General features: G+C 43.1%; 1 protein-coding gene across 2 annotated transcripts in view; it reads left to right on the plus strand.

Moving 5' to 3' along the window:
• The first annotated feature begins 7,833 nt into the window (after positions 1-7,833).
• Positions 7,834-20,888, plus strand: part of col28a2a (collagen, type XXVIII, alpha 2a) — a 98,934-nt gene continuing 85,879 nt past the window's right edge. The window contains exons 1-5 of one of the 2 annotated variants that reach the window (XM_048535338.2): positions 7,834-7,933; positions 8,298-8,456; positions 9,797-10,365; positions 17,661-17,681; positions 19,042-19,101. In XM_048535338.2, coding sequence (XP_048391295.2) covers positions 8,303-8,456; positions 9,797-10,365; positions 17,661-17,681; positions 19,042-19,101 — 804 coding nt within the window. In that variant the 5' untranslated portion in view covers positions 7,834-7,933; positions 8,298-8,302. Of the gene's footprint in view, positions 7,934-8,282; positions 8,457-9,796; positions 10,366-17,660; positions 17,682-19,041; positions 19,102-20,888 lie in introns of both variants that reach the window. The other variant, XM_048535337.2, reaches the window with a different exon arrangement.

Here is a 20,888-nt window from a genome sequence, read left to right on the forward strand (position 1 = left end):
AGCAGGACTATGTCATTGCACCAATGTTTTTCTCCGTCTTCCTTCCTATAACATTCTTCCCTATCAGAATGCAGCTAATCTACAGGGTAATTGAGAAACTGTTCAACCGTTGACATCTCCAGGCCAAAGCCAAGACTACCCAACCTATACCATCAGGCTGCAGTAAACAAACATTGCATGCATATGCTCAGAGTCCAAGCTACAAATCATCATCAATGCATTCACCAAGGTGTTTGAGAGAATGGGCCTCAGAAAAATTATCTGGAAAATAAATGTTCTCTATCAGTCTGCTCCTGCCACACAACGCTGAACCCTAACTATCAAAATCCACAGAGATGGGCTGGACAATATGGATCATTTTTCATGCTTCGGGGCCCTCCTGTAGGTGTGAGCAGACATTGGAGATGACATCCAGCATTGACTCTAATGTGCCAGTGTTGCCTTCAGACACCTCAGGGACAGAATGTATAATGTCCAAGTCCTGAAAACCCAGCACCAAGTTCATGGTCTACAGAGCAGCCATATTCCACACCCTCCTGTATGTATAAGAAACATGGTCCATGTACAGTAGACATGTCAAATCCCTGGAGATTTATCATCAGCACCATCTTTGCAAAATCTTACAAATTCACTGGCAGGATAGGTGTACCAATGTGCGCATCTACTCCCGGGTAATATCCCCACTATCGAGGCCACGCATGGTCAGCTGTGATGGCTCAGCTACATTCCCGACATAAAACTCCCTAAGCAACTGCTCTATTCTGAGCTCCACAATGGCAAACTATCACTAGGAGGACAGAGGAAGTGCTATAGGAAAACTCTGAAAGCCTCCAGATACAAATGCAACATCCTCATCAACACATAGGTTGCACCAGGTTGCACAAACTGGAGAAGATGGATCCACAAAGTCACCAGTGGGAGGCCTCAGGCCCAAACCCTTCTTCAGAAATGGGGGAGGGGAAGGGGGTTCCGAAATAAATAGGGAGAGAGGGGGAGGCGGAGAGAAGATGGTTAGAGCAGAAGATAGGTGAAAAGGAGACAGACAGATCAAAGAGGCAGGGTTGGAGCCAGTAAAGGTGAGTGTAGGTGGGAGTTAGGGAGGGGATAGGTCAGTCCAGGGAGGACAGAAGGTCAAGGAGGCGGGATGAGTTTAGTTGGTAGGAAATAGGAGGAGGGGATGGGTGGGAGGAAGGACAAGTTAGTGAGGCGGGGATGAGCTGCGCTGGTTTTGGGATGCGATAGTGGGAGGGGAGATTTTGAAGCATGTGAAGTCCACATTGATACCATTGGGCTGCAGGGTTTCTAAAAAGAATATGAGGTGCTGTTCCTGCAACCTTCCGGTGGCATTGTTGTGGCACTGCAGGAGGCCCAGGATGGGCATGTCGTCTGAGGACTGGGAGAGGGAGTTGAAATGGTTCGCGACTGGGAGGTGCAGTTGTTTAGTGCGAACTGAGCGTAGGTGTTCCGCAAAGCGGTCCCCAAGCCTCCGCTTGGTTTCCCCAATGTAGAGGAGGCCACAATGGGAACAGCAGATAGAATATACAACATTCTGAAGGAGGGTGTAAGCCGAAACATCAGCTTTCCTCCTCCTCTGATGCTGCTTGACCTGCTGAGTTCATCCAGCTCTACACCTTGTTATTCCACAAAGTCACCAACCACTTCGAGCATTATTGAGCGAAGCACATGAAGGCCAAGCACAAACAGCAGAAAGAGTGCACAGAATCCAGAACCTTCACCATCTGCCTCCTCAAACACCATCCGCCTCACCTCTAGAGGAGTGTACAGCTCCAGGATCGGACTATTTAGCCACCACAGAACCCCCACCCTGGAATGGAAGCAAGCCATCCTCAACCCTGAGAGATTGCCTAAGAAGAATCCAATTAGTAGATAAGGTGATATTAATGAAATATGATACCAGGACCCTTGATTAATGCCACCATATAAACAATATAGCCAATAATAAAGTCATTATTTTTGAATAATTCTTACATGTTAAATTAAGTGCAAGTATATTGATGACTATAAAATTTGAACAAATATTGATTTTTCAGTCGCATCTTCTCAGTTTATCATTCTTATGTGACAGCTTTGTTATGTTGATTGTTTCAAGCCTACAGCAGGTAATGAACGAAAATCTACAACCCAGAAAACAGCTGTCTTAGGAATAGTTGCACTCAGACCTTTTGATAGACTGACAGTAATATTCTGACTGAAAATGCATCATATCATTCACACAATCATGACCTCTATGCTGATTAACCTCTAACCTAGCAGATGTTCATTTTAAACAAGATTGTAACCTGTAATAAAGGCCAGAATGTAGTGCTAAATTCCACATAGCAAACGGTTTCAGATAACCCGTTATTAGATAAATAACAACCCCAATTAGACCTGTCTTTACAAGTTTGAAGAACTGAACAGCACTGCTGCAATCAAAGCAATTAATCACTGATTTATTTTCTCCAAGTATCAAGAGAAAAATGATAAAGCAGTCATTTATCTTCATAGCTAAAGAATATCTACCACATAAACACTGACTGCAGTTGAAGGCAATAATTTAACAACAGCTAAAACATAATTGGTTGCACTTATTTTGAAATTACTAACCTCATAAATGCCTTTATTGTGAATTATGGTTTCATCAGACTGTGGAATATTAGTGCTTGGAATGAATTACTCTCCTTTCAGCACTCAGTGTCAGCATCAATCATTCTAAGTCAAGTCCATTTAGATCCAGTTTCACCTTCAAAATGGCAACCCTATTTTACCAATTTGAAGATTTTCTATTTTCCATGTTATGGTTTTTGTGACTGAAGTTGCGAATGTTTGTGCAGAGGGCAGCACAATGGCTCAATGGTTAGCCCTGCTGCCTCACAGCACAAGGATCTCAGGTTCAATTCCACACTCAGGCAACTGTCTGTTGTGGAGTTTGCAAATTCTCCCGGTGTCTGTGTGGGTTTCCTCGCACAGTCCAAAGATGGGCAGGGTATGTGGATTGGCAATGCTAAATTGCCACCATGTCCAGGGATGTTTGGGTTAGACAGGGGGAATGGGTCTGGGTGGGATGATCTTTGGAAGGGCAGTGTGGACTTGTTGAGCTAAATGGCCTGTTTGCACACAGTGGGGACTCTATGATTGGGTTTGGGTTTGGAAGACCATGATGGACTGAACTGAAACAGACCAATTGATTCCAAATAGATCATTAGGTTCAACATACAAATGAGACTTCTTCTTAATAGACTTGCACCTGGAATCTTGCTTACTGTGCTATTCAAGGTTTCATAAAATTTTAATTTAAAAGGTTCAATTACAGAAGTTCAGCTGCAAGCACACCATATATTGTAGTGACAACTAACAGAGTGATTTTACATGCCATCCTCATTTGGAGCTATAAAGTTGTTTCTTTAGAGTCACTGAATCAAAATCCTGGAACTCCGTTCCTAACAGCACCATGTCCCTACACCCCAAGGACTGCAACAGTACAAGATGGCAGCTCATCACCACTTTCTCCAGCAAATAATAAACACTGACCTGGTCAGCAAAGTCCATATGTATGTGTAAAAAATGCTTCTTAGAAAGCATTTGTAGTTTTTAATAATTCTTGTAAAATTGTATTGATTGTTCTTTAAAATAGCCAATAATGCAACAATTGGTGAACAATTTGCTTAAGAATATAGCCATTATTAGCTTTCAATTTGAAGCTAATAGTGGAATGTGGAAATTGGCCAGCAACTTGTCCTGAGGAAACAATGGCTCAGGAATTGCAAATCCCAAATTGCTGGTCAATCTCTATAGCTTCATTGTTAGCTTCTCAAAAAAGGCATTTGGAGTTAGCCATCTGGTAAATTTCACGATGTTGCCATATTTGCTACTCATTTCCCATTGAGCTTCCCACAGAAAGTTGAGTAAAGCAGTTAACAGCATAAATACTTCTCTTGTTGATTGTTAATGATAGTCAATGAAACTCTCTCGCCTAGAAACTTAACTATTCTAAGTGTGGAATTTCATTTCTTCGGGTTATGAATTAATTTAAAAGATGTAAAAAACTTTCGCTTTTTTCTCTGTCTCCTTTTCTGTCTCCTAATCTGATCTTCTGTCCTACTCTTTGTGTGGAATCAAGTCTGGCCAAAGCAGACATGTTTGAAAGCGGGGTTAAGAGGAAATTCAGGAATTCTTTTCTAAGTCAGTGGTCTGACAATTTCTCACCTCCAGGTAATCTTCCCAGAGGCATCAGCACTGATGTGGAGCCAATTTGAATCATTTGTGAGCTGATTAGAAATATATCAAAATCTCCCTGACAGGGGACAAACTCTCCACTGAGGATTAAGCTTGACAGAGGTGCCTGAAGATGGCATAGCAGCTCTAGAGGCAGAAAAGACCCCGCAGTGTCTCCTATACTGACTCATTCACCACTGGAGCAGCATTGAAGTGCTGCAATCACATTGCTGAAGGAGTTGCCTGGCAACAATGGCCAAAGTTTATTTTTAAAATTTCAGAACTCTTCAAATGCTACATCAACATGCAGGTGCCCTCATTGCTCCTGTCCTGCACTGCCTGCACCTACCTCTGGTGATGGGCCTGTCATCCTTTCAAAGTTCCTGTAATTGGATGGCAAACTCAGAGGTGGCTTTTTAATTAGACCCAGAAATGGTGACAATTCTCATTTGTTTTTGAAGAAGATAAGGTTTTGTTTTTTAGTTCTCTTTCTGCATTTGATAGAATATTGAAATTTGAACCCTCCTTCTCAGTCGTTCTTTTGTTTCTCAATGCATAAACCTCATTCATTATGGAGATACCAAGAACTGCAGATGCTGAAGTCAGAGTCAATACAGTGTGGAGCCAAAGGAACACAGCAGGTCAAGCAGTAACAGAGGAGTAAGACAGTCAATATTTCAGGTCAGGACCATTCATTAGTTCTGATGTGTGTGTTCCTCCAGCTCAATACCATATTGACTCATTCGTTATGGATACTGATTGTTTGCCTGTTATGCACCTAGATCCCAAATATTGCCCTCATTGTACTGTCAGTAGCTTCCAGTTCCAACAGATCTCCGATGAAAAATGACTTCGTAGAAGAGAAAGTCAAAATATCAAGGCCCACCATGAGATGACCTACTTCAGCAAAATCTGGTCCCATGAGCTGACCTCACCTGTTTCTGGAGAATTGCAAATTCTTGTTCAAAAATGTCATAAGGTTAATTCCAGCAACTGTGGGCCATACAATTTAACCTCAATGGTGGGAAATTTTAGAAAAGATAATTCATGACAAAATTAACAGTCACTTTTATCAATCAATTAATTAATGACGGCCAGCATGGATGTTTTATCGGATAATTCTGTTTAACTAAGTTGCACATATTTTTGATGAGCCTCTTACTGACAGCCCATTTCCACCCAAATCTTCCATGTGGAGCCCCACTACACTAAACTTCTCCAAACTAAACTTCCACCCATCTAGGACTGTGGACTAGACCCCATGGCCATTTGGCTGAATATATGTGCAGAATGTTTGCCAAGCAGGCAGTTGGCACATGGCTCTACATATTAGATTATTTGGTTTACTATATAAAAAGACATCCCTCACCCTCCACTTTGCAGGCAATCAACACAAGCAGCCTGTTCTCTTGTTTGCACAAAAGAACATCTAAATACTGTAGAATGAAAGTCTTTGGCTCTGCTGATGTGCTAACAGGCATGGCTTGTGATAACAAGACAGTGCAAGGCATGGATGGTACAATCATATAAGTAGGTGGCAAGTGAGCAACAAAGCAGCCCTGAGACGGAGCTAATCCAACCCATGAGCCGTCCCTGCACACTGTGTCCCTGCTACAGTCTATCAATATTGGTTAATGGTGGGCGCTCTAATGCATGATTGTGTTTTCTGAATGCCTTGCAAATGGATCAGAGAAGTGCCATGATGGTAGTGAGGAATTAGAAAATGTCAGGTGCCAATGTTCATGGAGGAGAGGTGTATGCTGGTGCACATGGATTGTGCCCTAAAATGCCGTTTGGTGCTGAGCAACATGGAGAACCCTCATAGCCAGTGGTGAGCTGAAATTGTCAGGAAAGTTAACAAAGTGAATCATGGTGGTAATTAAACACTTAACAAGTCATAATCCTCTGTAATTGGCAACTCACCGCTGCCCAGCATGGAAATTTGCCTGCCGCTTGGCATAAGCGGAAAAGCTGCAGTAAGATGCATCTGAAATTGAGACAAGATTTGCCTGACTTCTTGTTTGATTCTGCCAGAAACCTCACCATGGCCCTTATTACTCACACACCTATAAGATTCCACACAAGTGAGTGGTTCTTTGGACAGGACATTTGAAAAACCATTAAGAATTAGAGAGGGTGCATGATGGATAGATGAGAATGATTCCACGGATGAAGAACTTCAGTCATGTGGATACATTTGATAAGCTGGGACTGTTCTCCTTAGACAAAGCTGAACAAAAAAAAATTTTGACAGAAGTTGCCAAAATCATATGGGATCTGAACAGAGTGGGTAAGAAGTGTTCCTGTTGGAAGAATAATGAAAAAAAACACACTGATGAAGACAACTGGCAATTTAAACAGCATCAATTGATGGAAAGAGATAACAAGGTGTTGAGCTGGATGAACACAGCAGGCCAAGCAGCATCAGAGGAGCAGGAAAGCTGACATTTCAAGCCTAGACCCTTCTTCCCAGAAACATCAGCCTTCCTGCTCCTATGATGCTGCTTGGCCTGCTGTGTTCATCCAGCTGTACTCCTTATCTCAGATTCTCCAGCATCTGCAGTTCGTACTATCTCAGAATCAATTGGTCGAAAGGCTTTTTTATGCAGCAAGTGTTTAAAATCTGGAATGCTAAAATGGAAAAAAAAAATTATGGATGCTGGATATCAGAAACAAAAACAGAAATTATTGGGAAAACGCAACAAATCTGGCAGTATCTGTGGAGAGAAAGTGGAGTTTTGGGTCCAGTGGCCTTTCTTCAGAATGGAGTTTTTCCAGCAATTACCATTTAGAATCTGGAATGCACTGCCTGAGAGTTTGGTGGATGTGAATTAAATTTAAGCTCCAAAAGGGGAATTTGTTGAATACTTGAGGAGAAAAAAATGCAGGGCCACAGGGGATAAGACCAGGGTGTGGGCTAAAAGGGGAGTTGTTCTTGCATAAAGATAGCATAGACACCTGGGCTGAATGGGTTTCTACTCTGCTGTAACCATTTCATTACTTTATGCTGTTTCCTCCTGCTAAGCATAGTTTCATACCAAATGGAATGCGTTTCTGGGGAGAAGTTTGGAGGCAATACACCTTGCAATTAAATTAAGGAAAAATTAGGCTCTTTTAAATTAATGATCTAATTCGGGCCATGTGTTTTTTTTTGCTGATATTAATATTCGCATTCAATTTCTCGGTATCTGGTGTTATCAACCATTACTCCTACATTGAAATAACTTACATAGATCCTGTCATAACCTCAGGATGTGCAAAAATACAGCCAACGGAACACGTTCGAATGAAAAACTGGAGCTATTTAACAACCTCAGTATTACTCTGGTTGTAATGTCGCATTCTAACTTCACTCCTTAGTTGTCAAACTATTTCGAACCATACATTGTGTTGCGCAAGTTCACCACCCGGTGCCATTCTTCTTCATTAAGTGAATAATCGTTGCAATTCCATTTCGCAGTACCTGTTTTGTTTTCTCTCCGCTTTTTCGCTTATTTTCACATTAAGCTGCAGCTCCATGTAGCAGCCAATTGCCATCCACATTCCAGTAGTAACCTGGGCGGTCCCTCCTTTATTTAAAAGGCAGGAGAAGTTTAACTTGTCCATTTAAATTAACTCACCAGGGAATGAATTGACACTCGACAAGAGTTCTTCGCTAGTGCTTGCTTTCTTTTTAGTTTTCTACTCCGGGAAAAGGCAGTTGAGAACTTCCCCGCAGGTAAACGTTAAAAAGCTCAATGTCCCACCTCGTCTGATTTACAACATTTCTAACATTTGTTAAACAAAAAGTGATTGCAGCTTACAACACTTCTGTTTTAGTCGCGGGTTTCAATAGCTTGTAAGATTGACGGCGGGTTTCTTCTGCGCGATTTCTAAAGTTAACTTCATCCCCAACGGTACGAAAAATAGAACAGTTAGAACCCACTTTCGATTATCAGGTTGTGCTTCATCTGTTCATTGAACTGGGCAAACCATGGTTTGCGATATAACTATATCATTTATGTTTCAAAACTAACATACGGGTTCGCGAACGTGATAAATCTGCGTAAACTCTCTGTTCAATGCAGATATGATTCTTATAGGGAGAATGAGAGCTTTCTTCCAATTCTGGGGGCTTCTGCTATGGGCGAGATACCAGCTCGTTTTATCACAAGACTATGAGGAACGTGGGGACGGACATTTGGTTAGAAGACAAAAAATTAAGTATCTCTCATCGAACGCACCAGGAGAAAACGAACAAGGTGGTGTCAAACTTTTACTTAACTTATTTGTTCGTTTGACATTTTCTCCACTGTTTGCTTTCGTAGTTTTTATTGCCTTTTTTTTATTCGTGACATGTACTTTAAGTTGAACTATGCATAGAGTCTAGGAGAACGCCATTGAGAATCACAGACTCATAAAAGTACAGAAGAGGCTCTTCCTGCCATCGAGTCTGTAATGCCAAAAGCTACATTACTACCCACACTAGTCCTATTTTACCACACTGGGCCAAAGCCTTGAATGTTATGACCTTTCAAGTGGACATTGAGTATTTTTTAAAGGTTGTCAGGTTACCTGCCTCAACTATCCTCACAGTCCATTCCATACCTTCTCCATCCCCCGGGGTGAAAAAAGTTTGTAAAGTCCCCTCTTAAATCTCCTGCCTTTCATTCATAAGTGTGCCCTTGTTCTTGAACCTTTAACGAAGGAGGATGTCAGCTTTCTACTCATCCTGCTGTGCCCCTCATCATCTTATACACCTCAAACAGGCTCCACCTCAACCTTCTATGTTCCTCTGAAAATGAGCTGAGCTCATCCAGCCTTATACAACTCACCTCGAATTGAAACCTGAACTATGAGCACACACATTGACCTCATTATCAAAGCCACTTATAAATGAAACTTATAAATGTAAAATTTCAGAGAATCACAGTATTGTTATGGGGCAGAAGGAGACCATTTGACCCCTCATGCCTGCACCAGCTCTTTAAATAAGTATCATTACTGAATTTTAGTCTCCTGCTTCTCCCCCATGCCCTTGCATACTCTTTCTATCCAAATAACCATCCAATTGCCTCCTGAATGCATCAATTAACCTGCACCCGCCACACTTCCAGGCAGTGCATTCCATATCTTAGCCACTCACTATGTAAAATTAGATTAGATTCCCTACAGTGTAGAAACAGGCCCTTCGGCCCAACAAGTCCACACCGCTCGTTGAAGCATCCCACCCAGACCTATCCCCCTGAACACTACTGGCAATTTAGCATGGCCAATCCACTTAGCCTGCACATCTTTGGACTGTGGAAGGAAACCGGAGCTGGAATTGAACCCGGGTCCCCGGCGCTGTGAGGCTGCAGCGCTAACCACTGAGCCACCGAAAAAAGATATTTTTTTTCCTCTTGCTTCTGTTGCTCTTTAAACCCACCAACTTCGGCTCACAAGCTGCTCATCTTTTTGTGGAGGAAATGCAAAATTAAATCAAATGAAGTTATTGAAGAATTAGATTGTTCTTGTTTCCCTTTATCCCAAATTTGCAATTGGACAGGTCACAGAACAATGTAACGGTGCCAAAAGTCAATCTCTCTTTCTCACTTTTCAGAGGAGGATTGCAATTTGGAGATTGCCTTCCTGTTGGACAGTTCGGAAAGTGCTAAGGATTTCAACCACAACCGGGAGAAGAGCTTTGTGCTGGATTTTGTGGATAGGCTGCAGCAGCTGAGGGTGTCAAGTGGTCGTCAGCTGGTGCCCAGAGTGGCACTCCTGCAGTACAGCAGCACGGTGCTCATTGAGCAAACCTTCCGTGACTGGAGTGGCCCGGCAGCCTTCAGGACCCGTGTCGCTCCGATTGGCTACATTGGGCATGGCACCTACACCACATATGCCATCACCAACCTGACACAGCTCTACCTGAACGAGGCAGTCCCTGGCAGTGTCCGAGTAGCTGTGCTCATGACCGATGGTGTGGACCACCCAAGAAACCCAGATATCTACGCGGCTACGACTGAGGCCAAGAACCAAGGCATCAAGTTCTTCACGGTGGGCATGTCACCTGTGGCCAACGAGCCACCCAATGCAGCCAAACTGCGCCTTCTAGCCAGTCCGCCTGCTTCCCGCTTTGTGCACAACCTTCAAGACAGCAGTGCCCTGGGCAAACTCCTCCTGGAGGTGGTAAGTGGCAAAGCTTATGCCAGCAAACACTCAGACAACAACATATTCACATTCACATGAACATACATTCACAAAATAAAGTACATTCACAGCAACAAACAGTCACACCTCCAGATCAGCACACAGAGGAACAGCCCCTGATACATACATGTTTATACATCAGTATGTGTACGTCATCACAGGAACCACTTAAATACACTTGCACATCCACAGATTCCTATGCATAAGATAGTTCCTCATTTTCATTTCTCTGCTTTAATGCAAACTTTCATAATTCCTACTCAGATAAGTACGTACACCCCCACACAAGAACACACCACAATACCCATACCTTTACACCTACATATTCACACATTATCAACACACACCTATTGAAATGGATTCTCCTCCTCACTTGTTTTGACACCAGCACATATTTACAACATGCATACCCACACTTTCATACCTATAGGAACAAACCCTCACTCTTCTGGAAATGCATAAACTGTCACTCATTTCTTCACTCAAATGCACAATCATACTGTTAGACTTCTCATGCACTCAGTGTTGTCATGCAAAGATTTTTAATATACACTGACTGTATGCAAGGCCCTGTCAGTGTTTTAAAGCTCCACAAGATGTATCAGCTGATATGAAAGGAAACCATTTTACATCCAAAATGCAGTTGTGATATAAAAGCACCACCGATTCACATGTCTAGTTACATTGATGGATTGTTCATTCACTTTGCCAGATGTGTGTTCATCAAGGAGACCAATTGCTCAGCATCTGGGTGGGCGTGTCACGTGTGATGTGATTGCTCACATTAAAATACATACAAACACTTGAACACTATGGACAGACTTACTGAGGAATGGGAGCATTTTAGAATCCAACAGAGGAAGACCAAGAAAGGGAAAAGAAGACATGAATGCAAACTAGTGATAAACATAAAGATAGACCAGAAAAGCTCCTTTAGATAAATGAAAAGATGAGCAACAAAATGTGAGGGCAGGAGAATTCATTGTAGGTAACAGGAAAAGGGTAGTTAGCGTAACTTTGCATCTGTCTTCATGGAAGAAGATACAGAAAATCTCAATGGCACAGCGAAAGGACTTGTTTACAGAGAATCTAAATTAAACTATTATTAGTAAAGAGTGTTTTTCCTAGGCCAAATGAGCTTCACCCGAAGAGTGTCAAAGAAAGTGGCCAGAGAGACAGTTAATGCATTGGTGATTAACTCTCACAATTCTGTAGATTCTGGAAACATTCTCACAGACTGAAAAGTAACATATCTTACCTATTTTAGAAGGTGGAAGGAGGAGAGTGGAGAACTACAGACCTATTAGATTGACCTCTATAGTAGGGAAAATGTAAGAACCTATTATAAGGGCTGTGGTAACCAGACAATGAGAAAAGAATCAATACAATTTGGCCAGTCAGCATGGATTTAAAAAGGGAAATCATGTTTGACATAAAACCAAGAACTGCAGGTGCTGGAAATCTGGAACAGAAATTGCTGGAGAAACTTAGTAGGCCTGGCTGCATCTGTGGAGAGAAAGCAGAGTTAAGATTTTGGGTCCAGTGACCTTAATTAGAATGATGACGGATTCACGAAAGGATCCAAAACATCGATAACAAAGTGTGGAGCCGGGCCTAGACCCTTCATCAGAGAGGGGGATGGGGAGAGGGTTCTGGAATAAATAGGGAGAGAGGGGGAGGTGGACCGAAGATGGAGAGAAAAGAAGATAGGTGGAGAGGAGAGTATAGGTGGGGAGGTAGGGAGGGGATAGGTCAGTCCAAGGAAGACGGACAGGTCAAGGAGGTGGGATGAGGTTAGGAGGAAGGAAATGGAGGTGCGGCTTGAGGTGGGAGGAAGGGATGGGTGAGAGGAAGAACAGGTTAGGGAGGCAGAGAGAAGCTGGGCTGGTTTTGGGATGCAGTAGGGGGGAGGGGATGAGCTGGGCTGGTTGTGTGATGCAGTGCGGGGAGGGGACGCGCTGGGCTGGTTTTGGGATGCGGCGGGGGAAGGGGAGATTTTGAAGCTGGTGAAGTCCACATTGATAGGCTCCCAGGAACAGGCTGAGACAATGGGTCGACCAGGGCAGGCAGGTTTGTGGATTTTGGGAAGGAGATAGAAACGGGCTGTGTGGGGTTGGGGAACAATGAGGTTGGAGGCTGTGGGTGGGAAGTCCCCTGAGGTGATGAGCTCATGGATGGTGTTGGAGATAATGGTTTGGTGCTAGGGGGTGGGGTCATGATCAAGGGGGCAGTAGGAGGAGGTGTTGGAGGGTTGGCGTTTGGCCTCGGCGATGTAGAGGTCAGTGCGCCATACTACCACTGCGCCACCCTTATCTGTGGGTTTGATGGTGAGGTTGGGGTTGGTTTCAGCCGGTTCCTGCCCCACCGAACTCACCTCCACCTATCTGGACTCCATTTTCTCCCCTTTGGTCCAGGAACTCCCTACCTACATCCGTGACACCACCCACGCCCTCCACCTCCTCCAGAACTTCCAACTCCCTGGCCCCCAACACCTCATTTTCACCATGGACGTCCAGTCCCTATACACCTGTATTCCTCATGCAGATGGCCTCAAGGCCCTCCGCTTCTTCCTGTCCCACAGGCCCGACCAGTCCCCCTCCACCAACACCCTCATCCGCCTAGCCGAACTCGTCCTCACCCTCAACAACTTCTCTTTCGATTCCTCCCACTTCCTACAGACAAAGTGGGTGGCCATGGGCACCCACATGGGCCTCAGCTATGCCTGCCTCTTTGTAGGTTACATGGAACAGTCCCTCTTCCTCACCTACACAGGCCCCAAACCCCACCTCTTCCTCCGTTACATTGATGACTGTATCGGCGCCGCCTCTTGCTCCCCAGAGGAGCTCGAACAGTTCATCCACTTCACCAACACCTTCCACCCCAATCTCAAGTTCACCTGGGCCATCTCCCACACATCCCTCACCTTCCTGGACCTCTCAGTCTCCATCTCAGGCAACCAGCTAGTAACTGATGTCCATTTCAAGCTCACCGACTCCCACAGCTACCTAGAATACACCTCCTCCCACCCACCCTCCTGCAAAAATTCCATCCCCTATTCCCAATTCCTCCGCCTCCGCCGCATCTGCTCCCAGGATGAGGCATTCCACTCCCGCACATCCCAGATGTCCAAGTTCTTCAAGGACCGCAACTTTCCCCCCGCAGTGGTCGAGAACGCCCTTGACCGCGTCTCCTGCATTTTCCACAACACATCCCTCACACCCCGCCCCCGCCACAACCGCCCAAAGAGGATCCCCCTCATTCTCACACACCACCCTACCAACCTCCAGATACAGCGCATCATCCTCCGACACTTCCGCCATCTACAATCCGACCCCACCATCTAAGACATTTTTCCATCCCCACCCTTATCTGCCTTCTGGAGAGACCACTCTCTCCGTGACACCCTTGTTCGCTCCACACTGCCCTCCAACCCGACCACACCTGGCACCTTCCCCTGCAACCGCAGGAAGTGCTACTCTTGTCCCCACACCTCCTCCCTCACCCCCATCCCAGGCCCCAAGATGACTTTCCACATTAAGCAGAGGTTCACCTGCACATCTGCCAATGTGGTATACTGCATCCATTGTACCCGGTGTGGCTTCCTCTACATTGGGGAAACCAAGCGGAGGCTTGGGGACCGCTTTGCAGAACACCTCCGCTCGGTTCGCAATAAACAGCTGCACCTCCCAGTCGTGAACCATTTCCACTCCCCCTCCCATTCTTCAGATGACATGTCCATCATGGGCCTCCTGCAGTGCCACAAGGATGCCACCCGAAGGTTACAGGAACAGCAACTCATATTCCGCCTGGGAACCCTGCAGCCCAATGGTATCAATGTGGACTTCACCAGCTTCAAAATCTCCCCTTCCCCCACTGCATCCCTAAACCAGCCCAGTTCGTCCCCTCCCCCCACTGCATCACACAACCAGCCCAGCTCATCCCCTCCTCCCACTGCATCCCAAAACCAGCCCAGCCTCTCTCTGCCTCTCTAACCTGTTCTTCCTCTCACCCACCCCCTCCTCCCACCTCAAGCTGCACCTCCATTTCCTACCTCCTAACCTCATCCCACCTCCTTGACCTGTCCGTCTTCCTTGGGCTGACCTATCCCCTCCCTACCTCCCCACCTATACTCTCCACCTATCTTCTTTTCTCTCCATCTTCGGTCCGCCTCCCCCTCTCTCCCTACTTATTCCAGAACCCTCTCCCATCCCCCTCTCTGATGAAGGGTCTGGGCCCGAAACGTCAGCTTTTGTGCTCCTGAGATGCTGCTTGGCCTGCTGTGTTCATCTAGCTCCACACTTTTGTTCTCTTGGATTCTCCAGCATCTGCAGTTCCCATTATCCAAAACATTGATGCTGATTTCCTTCCACAGATGCAGCCAGACCTGCTGAGTTTCTGTTTCATGTTTAACATACTTACTGGAGTTCTTTGATGATGTTACTAACTGTTTTGGTAAAGGAGAGCACATGGATGTGATGCATTTGGATTTTCAGAAAGTTTTTGATAATGTTCCACAAAAGCGGTTAGTAAATACAATTAGAGCACGTGAAACTGGGGTAAATATATTAGAATGGGTTGAGAATAGATTAACAGACTGAAAGCATAGAATAGGATTAGACAGGTTATTCTCAGCGTAGCAGGGTTTTATTAGAGGGAAACTGCAAGGATCAGTGCTTGGTTCACAACTGTTCACAATTTATGCAAATTATTTGGATGTGAAGGCCAATTATAATGTTTTTGAATTTGCTGATTGCTGCAGACTAGTTGAGAAAGTAGATGATGAGAAACTTGCAAGTAGGCTTCAAGTGAACTTTGAGCTAAATGAATGGATTAGAACGTAACAAATAAATGTGAAGTTATACATTTTAGTAGAAAGGACATAAAGACAGAATATTGCTGGGTTCACTGTTGTTTGTCATTTATATAAATGATTTGGATGTGAACATAGGAGGGAAGGTTAGTAGTGGACTGCGAAGAAGGCTACCTTCAGAGATGGAGTTTAATTTAGATAATTGTGAGGTGCAGCACTTTGGAAAGGCAAATCAGGGCAGGACTTATACACTTAATGGTAAAGTCTTTGGGAATGTTGCTGAACGAAGAGACCTTGGAGTACAGGTTTGTTGAAAGTGGAGTCATCAGTAGATAGGATAGTGAAAAAGGTGTTTGGTATACTTGCCTTCATTGGTCAGGGCATTGAGTATCGGAGTTTGGAAGTCATGTTGCAACTGTACAGGAGATTTGTCAGGCCATTTAAGGAATGGGGCATGCAGTTCTGGTTTCCCTATTATAGGAAGGATGTGAAATTTGAAGAGGTTCCGAAAAGACATACAAGAATGTTGCCAGGGTTGGAGGGTTGGAGGGTTTGAGCTATAGGGAGAGGCTGAATAGGCTGGGCTATTTTCCCTGGAGTGTCGCAGGCTGAGGGGTATGGATAGGGTAAATAAACAAAAACTTTTCCCTGGAGTAGTGGAGTCCAAAGCTAGAGGGCATAGTTTTAAGGTGAGAGGGGAAAGATTTAAAAGGACCGAAGAGGCAAATTTTTCACTCAGACAGTGATGCATGTATGGACTGAGCTGACAAATGAAGTGGTGAAAGGTGGTACAATTACAACATTTAAGAGGCATCTGGATGGGTATATGAATAGGAAGGATTTAGAGGGGTATGGGCCATATTGCTGGCAAATGAACCTAGACATTGAACCGTTGGACCAAAGGGTCTGTGTCTATGCTATACACCTCTATGACTCCATGACTCTGAGGTTGAGAAGTGCATGTGTCCAAAGGAAACGGGTTTTCCTTGTTCGTGAGCCTTTGCACATGAGCATTAATTTGCAGGAAGGAAGATTATACATTGGTCCACATCATATGGTGATTTGAGTACAAGAGTAAAGATATTTTGCTGCAGTTGTTTGGACTTTTGGTATAAAGTGGGAGTATTGTGAACAGTTTGGTTCCCTTGTCTAAGAGCAATATGCATCTCATTGATGAGAGGTTCTTGCAACCTATCTGCATGAGGACAAAGTCTGCAGAGTTGATGAACAAGGGGAACATCCAACAGCCACAGTATTCTGCTTTTTAAGAGGAAAGATGTCTTTTCAATTATATAGGGCCTTGGTGAGACCTCACTTGAACTATTGTGTACAACACACTTGGTGTTTGCATTGCTTGTGACTTCACAGGAATACTGCTGGAAAATGGTTACATTTTAGCAAAGGTTTTTCACACTCGATTCTTATATATATCTTTTAAGTAAATATATTGTATAGTATTTGCTGCAACTTTACTTGTAAGCGTCTACCGCTCTTCAAAAAACATTCTCTTGCTGTTCAAATTACACAGGATTATCAGGAAAAAAATGAGCATAATGCTGACAAGCACCTCTTACTTGCTGTTGGAAATAAAATGGAAATTGGGAAAACTGTATAAAGGGCTTTTGATTTCATATTTCCTGTTTTACACTTCTCCCAAAGTCAAAAATGTCCCTAACTGCACCAAATTGAAGGCAAGCATTCTTTTTTTCCCAATGTCTTTTTGTAGGTTTGTTTAGATAAGCTGCTCTCAGGCTACAGCTGTACTGAAAATGAAGCAATGTTATTGAATTAAACCTGCAGCGTCAAATTTTATGGAGCTGTGTATTGGCTTTACTGTCCACAAACAGTACCTGTTTGTCACTCTGCTTTCAATTATTCAATTAAATGCATTACTCAGGACAATACAGAAAAAAATAATAAAACAGCAAATGTAACTTCCCAATCTTGCACTCTCAGCAGAGATGCCGTAGTCTTGATTTTTTGACCTGGGTTCCCTGTTGTGTAAAGGCTTTAGAATTTTGCAACAATCTGGCAATGATGTCACAGAGCCGCACCTCACTAGACAAAAACAGCAGTGCAGGGGAAGTTAAGGGGAGAGACAGAGAAGCTTGTGAGATAGTGATTAGCATTAAGCAGTAGAATTCATGGAATAGTCTTTCAATAAGGTAACAGTCAGATTAAAATCTGGGATATTGCAGAATATCATGTATTGTGATATTTATTCTTAACAAGTAATAAACAGTGTTATGAAGAAGTCCATACCTGAGGACAATTGTCTACCTTGCTTTATTGTCAAGCAGCCTGTCTTGAACACAAATTCATGAATGCAGCCTACAACCACACAGCAATTCCCGTCAAGATTCCACTCAAGCAGAATTATGTCTTGTGAGTGTGGGATCCGGTAGTAGTGATTTATATTACAGTTGCATTTAAGAAAACTAATTTTAGTGATTTATCTTTGCAGGCAGAATTGGCTGATGAAGGGGTAAGTGTGTTTTGTTTCTCAAACTAACGTATAAATTTTATAGCTGTCATGGAAAAATCTTGTGACATATAACATTGTGGATATATGAAATGTTAATGATTGAATTATTAGCAAGTTTTCAAATAATTGAGACAAGACTGTAGAATGAACTTGTTTATAGCAAGGCAGATTTTCTCTGAATGAGAAGTGGCCATAAGGCTAATCCCACCTCGTATGGAATATTATCTCATCAGTTCCATCTTCCTTATACCCACACCCCATCAAAGACTTTCTCTGACCTCTCAAGAGCCATCTAGGTAAGCCAGGTGAGCCACAACTCTTGGTTATTGTCTGAAATCTTACCTTTTTCCAATGATCCTGTCATTCTCCAAAATTGTGTCTAGTTTCTTTATTGAAAGTGTGTAAGAATCAAAACTCACCGTCACTTCCTGTTCTGTGTTTGATCACCAAAGAAAATGTGTACTGACCAATCTTATTTTCTCAATTTAAATAAGACTTCAAGTTCTTTTTGTTGCCATCACCTCAAATACTTGTTTGGTATTGATGTCCATGTTAAATGCCCAAACCAAATTCCACCTCTCGTACTTTTCCATATTACTTCATATTTCCAAATCTTTAAATATGTCTCTTATCATGGTTACTGAAATGTACTGATTAAGACCTCAAACCTTGTTCATGCATGTTATGGTCATCTTTCATTTTGAAAGGACTTTTCCCACTCAAACCTTTTTATGGGCTAGATTTTCATCCTCGCAGCAGGTAGTGGGAGTCAAGGAGTTACTTGTCTTGGGCAAAAATGCCTACAAAGGTAACAACCTGTTTGTACTGGTGTTTGGAGGCAGGTGTTAAATTGAGGTGAGCCACACCAGAAACAGTGTCTAGGGAACTTTGCCCCAGCTGTTTTAATTAAATGCCAGGCATCTTGCCCATATCCCTCACACTCTACTCATGCCCCTCTATGTCATTCACCCACCCCCACTAGCCCCTCATTATCCTCATGCTAACCTGTGCGACTTATACCCTCCATGCCAAACTATGGTACTTCCAGGTCCACCTGGACAGAACCAATTACCAATTAACCATTTAGTTACATGGAAGGTATAGACAAGGTATGAAAAAGGCATCAGTAATTCCAGACCTTTAAAACATCAATGTCAGAGACAACAAACACTTGACACCTGTTTATCCTGTGTAAATAAGCTTGTGCAATTGACAAAATAGATTGAATGTACAAGCTATCAGGCAAGTGACATTTTCCTTTGAGCTCAATGGCTGGGAACCCAGACATTCATCAGTCTATTGAAATAGCTGTGATACAAATATAACATACATGTTTTCAACTTTTTTCCATTTATTTTAGTGTCCCAAAATACCAAAATGCATCTGTGAAAAAGGAGAAAGAGGTCCACCAGGTTCTCCTGTAAGTTATGTTATTCTGAATACTATTTACTAGCTTTGCTCACTCAATCTGAGGTTCTTTATAGGGTTGTGAGCACTTGAAGCATTGATAGCACAAAGGTATTGGTCATGAGATGCTGTATGTGTTGGGATGTTTCATGATCAAATGTAGCTTGATAGTGTGAACCCTAGTCATACTGAAAATATTTTCAATTTCTTTGCAGGAAAGCATATGAGTGAAGGCAGTTTAAAAAATGGCTTTAACATTGGACTTCTGATGTTATGACATCACCTGTTATTCCTATGTATTCCCCAATATTACATTTTCATAATTTGTTTTTATAGTTTGTTTTTATTTGGGTGAAGATTTCCACCACTTGTTCCTTGCCATCTTAAAAGGAAACTTCTTCCAAATGTGTTTGCATTCTTCCATACAGGCAGTGCATACAGTTGTGTTTTTGGGGCAACACAGAATCGTTCTGATACTTCAGGGCCATGATCAAATCGTGTTCACCTTTTGGATCATTAGATTATAGTTATGACATAAAAGGTCAGTTCGTCACTCAGTTAGCACAGCCACAATTGTGAGGATTATTAAGAGAAGGTCATTTGTATCCCCTCAGCTACATCTTTTTCTCCAAAATGATAGCCAGACTGATCTATGGAATTGACTAAATGAATAATCACAGGTCTATCACCAATAGTTTTGTGCATTATACCAGCCTGTGAGAAATCACATTGTACCCTGCAGGAACAGTAAAATGCCTTGAGCTCTGATGGTGCTTTATAGAATGCTAGAATAGTACAGGACAGAAGGAGGCCATTTGGTCCATCAGATCTGCACCAGCTCTAGCAAAGAACAATCTAATCAATCACCTCCCCCACTTCTCCTGCTTTGGCTTCATATCCATGCAGCTATGCTTTCTTTAATAATTACCCAACTCCATTCTGAAGGATGCCAAAAAATTCAACATCTTATCACTGTTGAAGGCAGAAGAACAGTTTGGAGACATTGGTGTTGGCAAGGCTATGTCCAATTTAAGGGGCTTTATGAGGCACTTCCCTCCTGAATTCTTGGTTTTCAAATTTCTATGGCTGCCAGGTATCCTCAGAGCACAGATAACAAAGTGTAGAGCTGGATGAACACAGCAGGCCAAGCAGCATCAGAGGAGCAGGAAAGCTGATGTTTCAGGTCGAGACCTTTCTTTTTCTGAAAGAAGACCGGAAACGTCAGCTTTCCTGCTCCTGTTTTGATGCTGTTTGATCTGTTGTGTTCATCCAGCTCTACACCTTGTTAGCTCAGATTCTCCAGCATTGGCAGTTCCTACTATCTCATCCTCAGACCACAACTGTGTTCGAAACAATAGATAAATATGAAGCATTCAGCCTCCTTATATTCAAGTTTGCAGTCTGCCTTCTGGGAGCTGGTTGACAGGTTGCTACCCAAACACGTTCTGCTAAAACTAGAAATGTGCAAGTTGAAGGCAAATTGGTGTTGAGATTCAGATTTTTAACACTTTATACTTCTACTTATCCCACACTTAAATCTTTCTTTCAGGTTAAGATTTCCATTTATGTCTCTTTTTGTAAGTGCAGAATCCATACTCTATATCAACTGCTGTCCCTTTTCAGAGATTCACGCACAGGCATACCCACATTACTCTCTTTTCTTTCTACTGTTGATTTAAAATATACAATTTAGCTTGTATCGCCTCTCAATGTTACTGTTAACAATACATAGCTCCTTGTATATTCCTATGTTAAATTTCATTTATTATGTCTATCCATTTCATCAGCCTAACTTGAAGT

This window comes from Stegostoma tigrinum, chromosome 7, assembly GCF_030684315.1.
Source record: "Stegostoma tigrinum isolate sSteTig4 chromosome 7, sSteTig4.hap1, whole genome shotgun sequence".
NCBI lineage: Eukaryota > Metazoa > Chordata > Chondrichthyes > Orectolobiformes > Stegostomatidae > Stegostoma > Stegostoma tigrinum.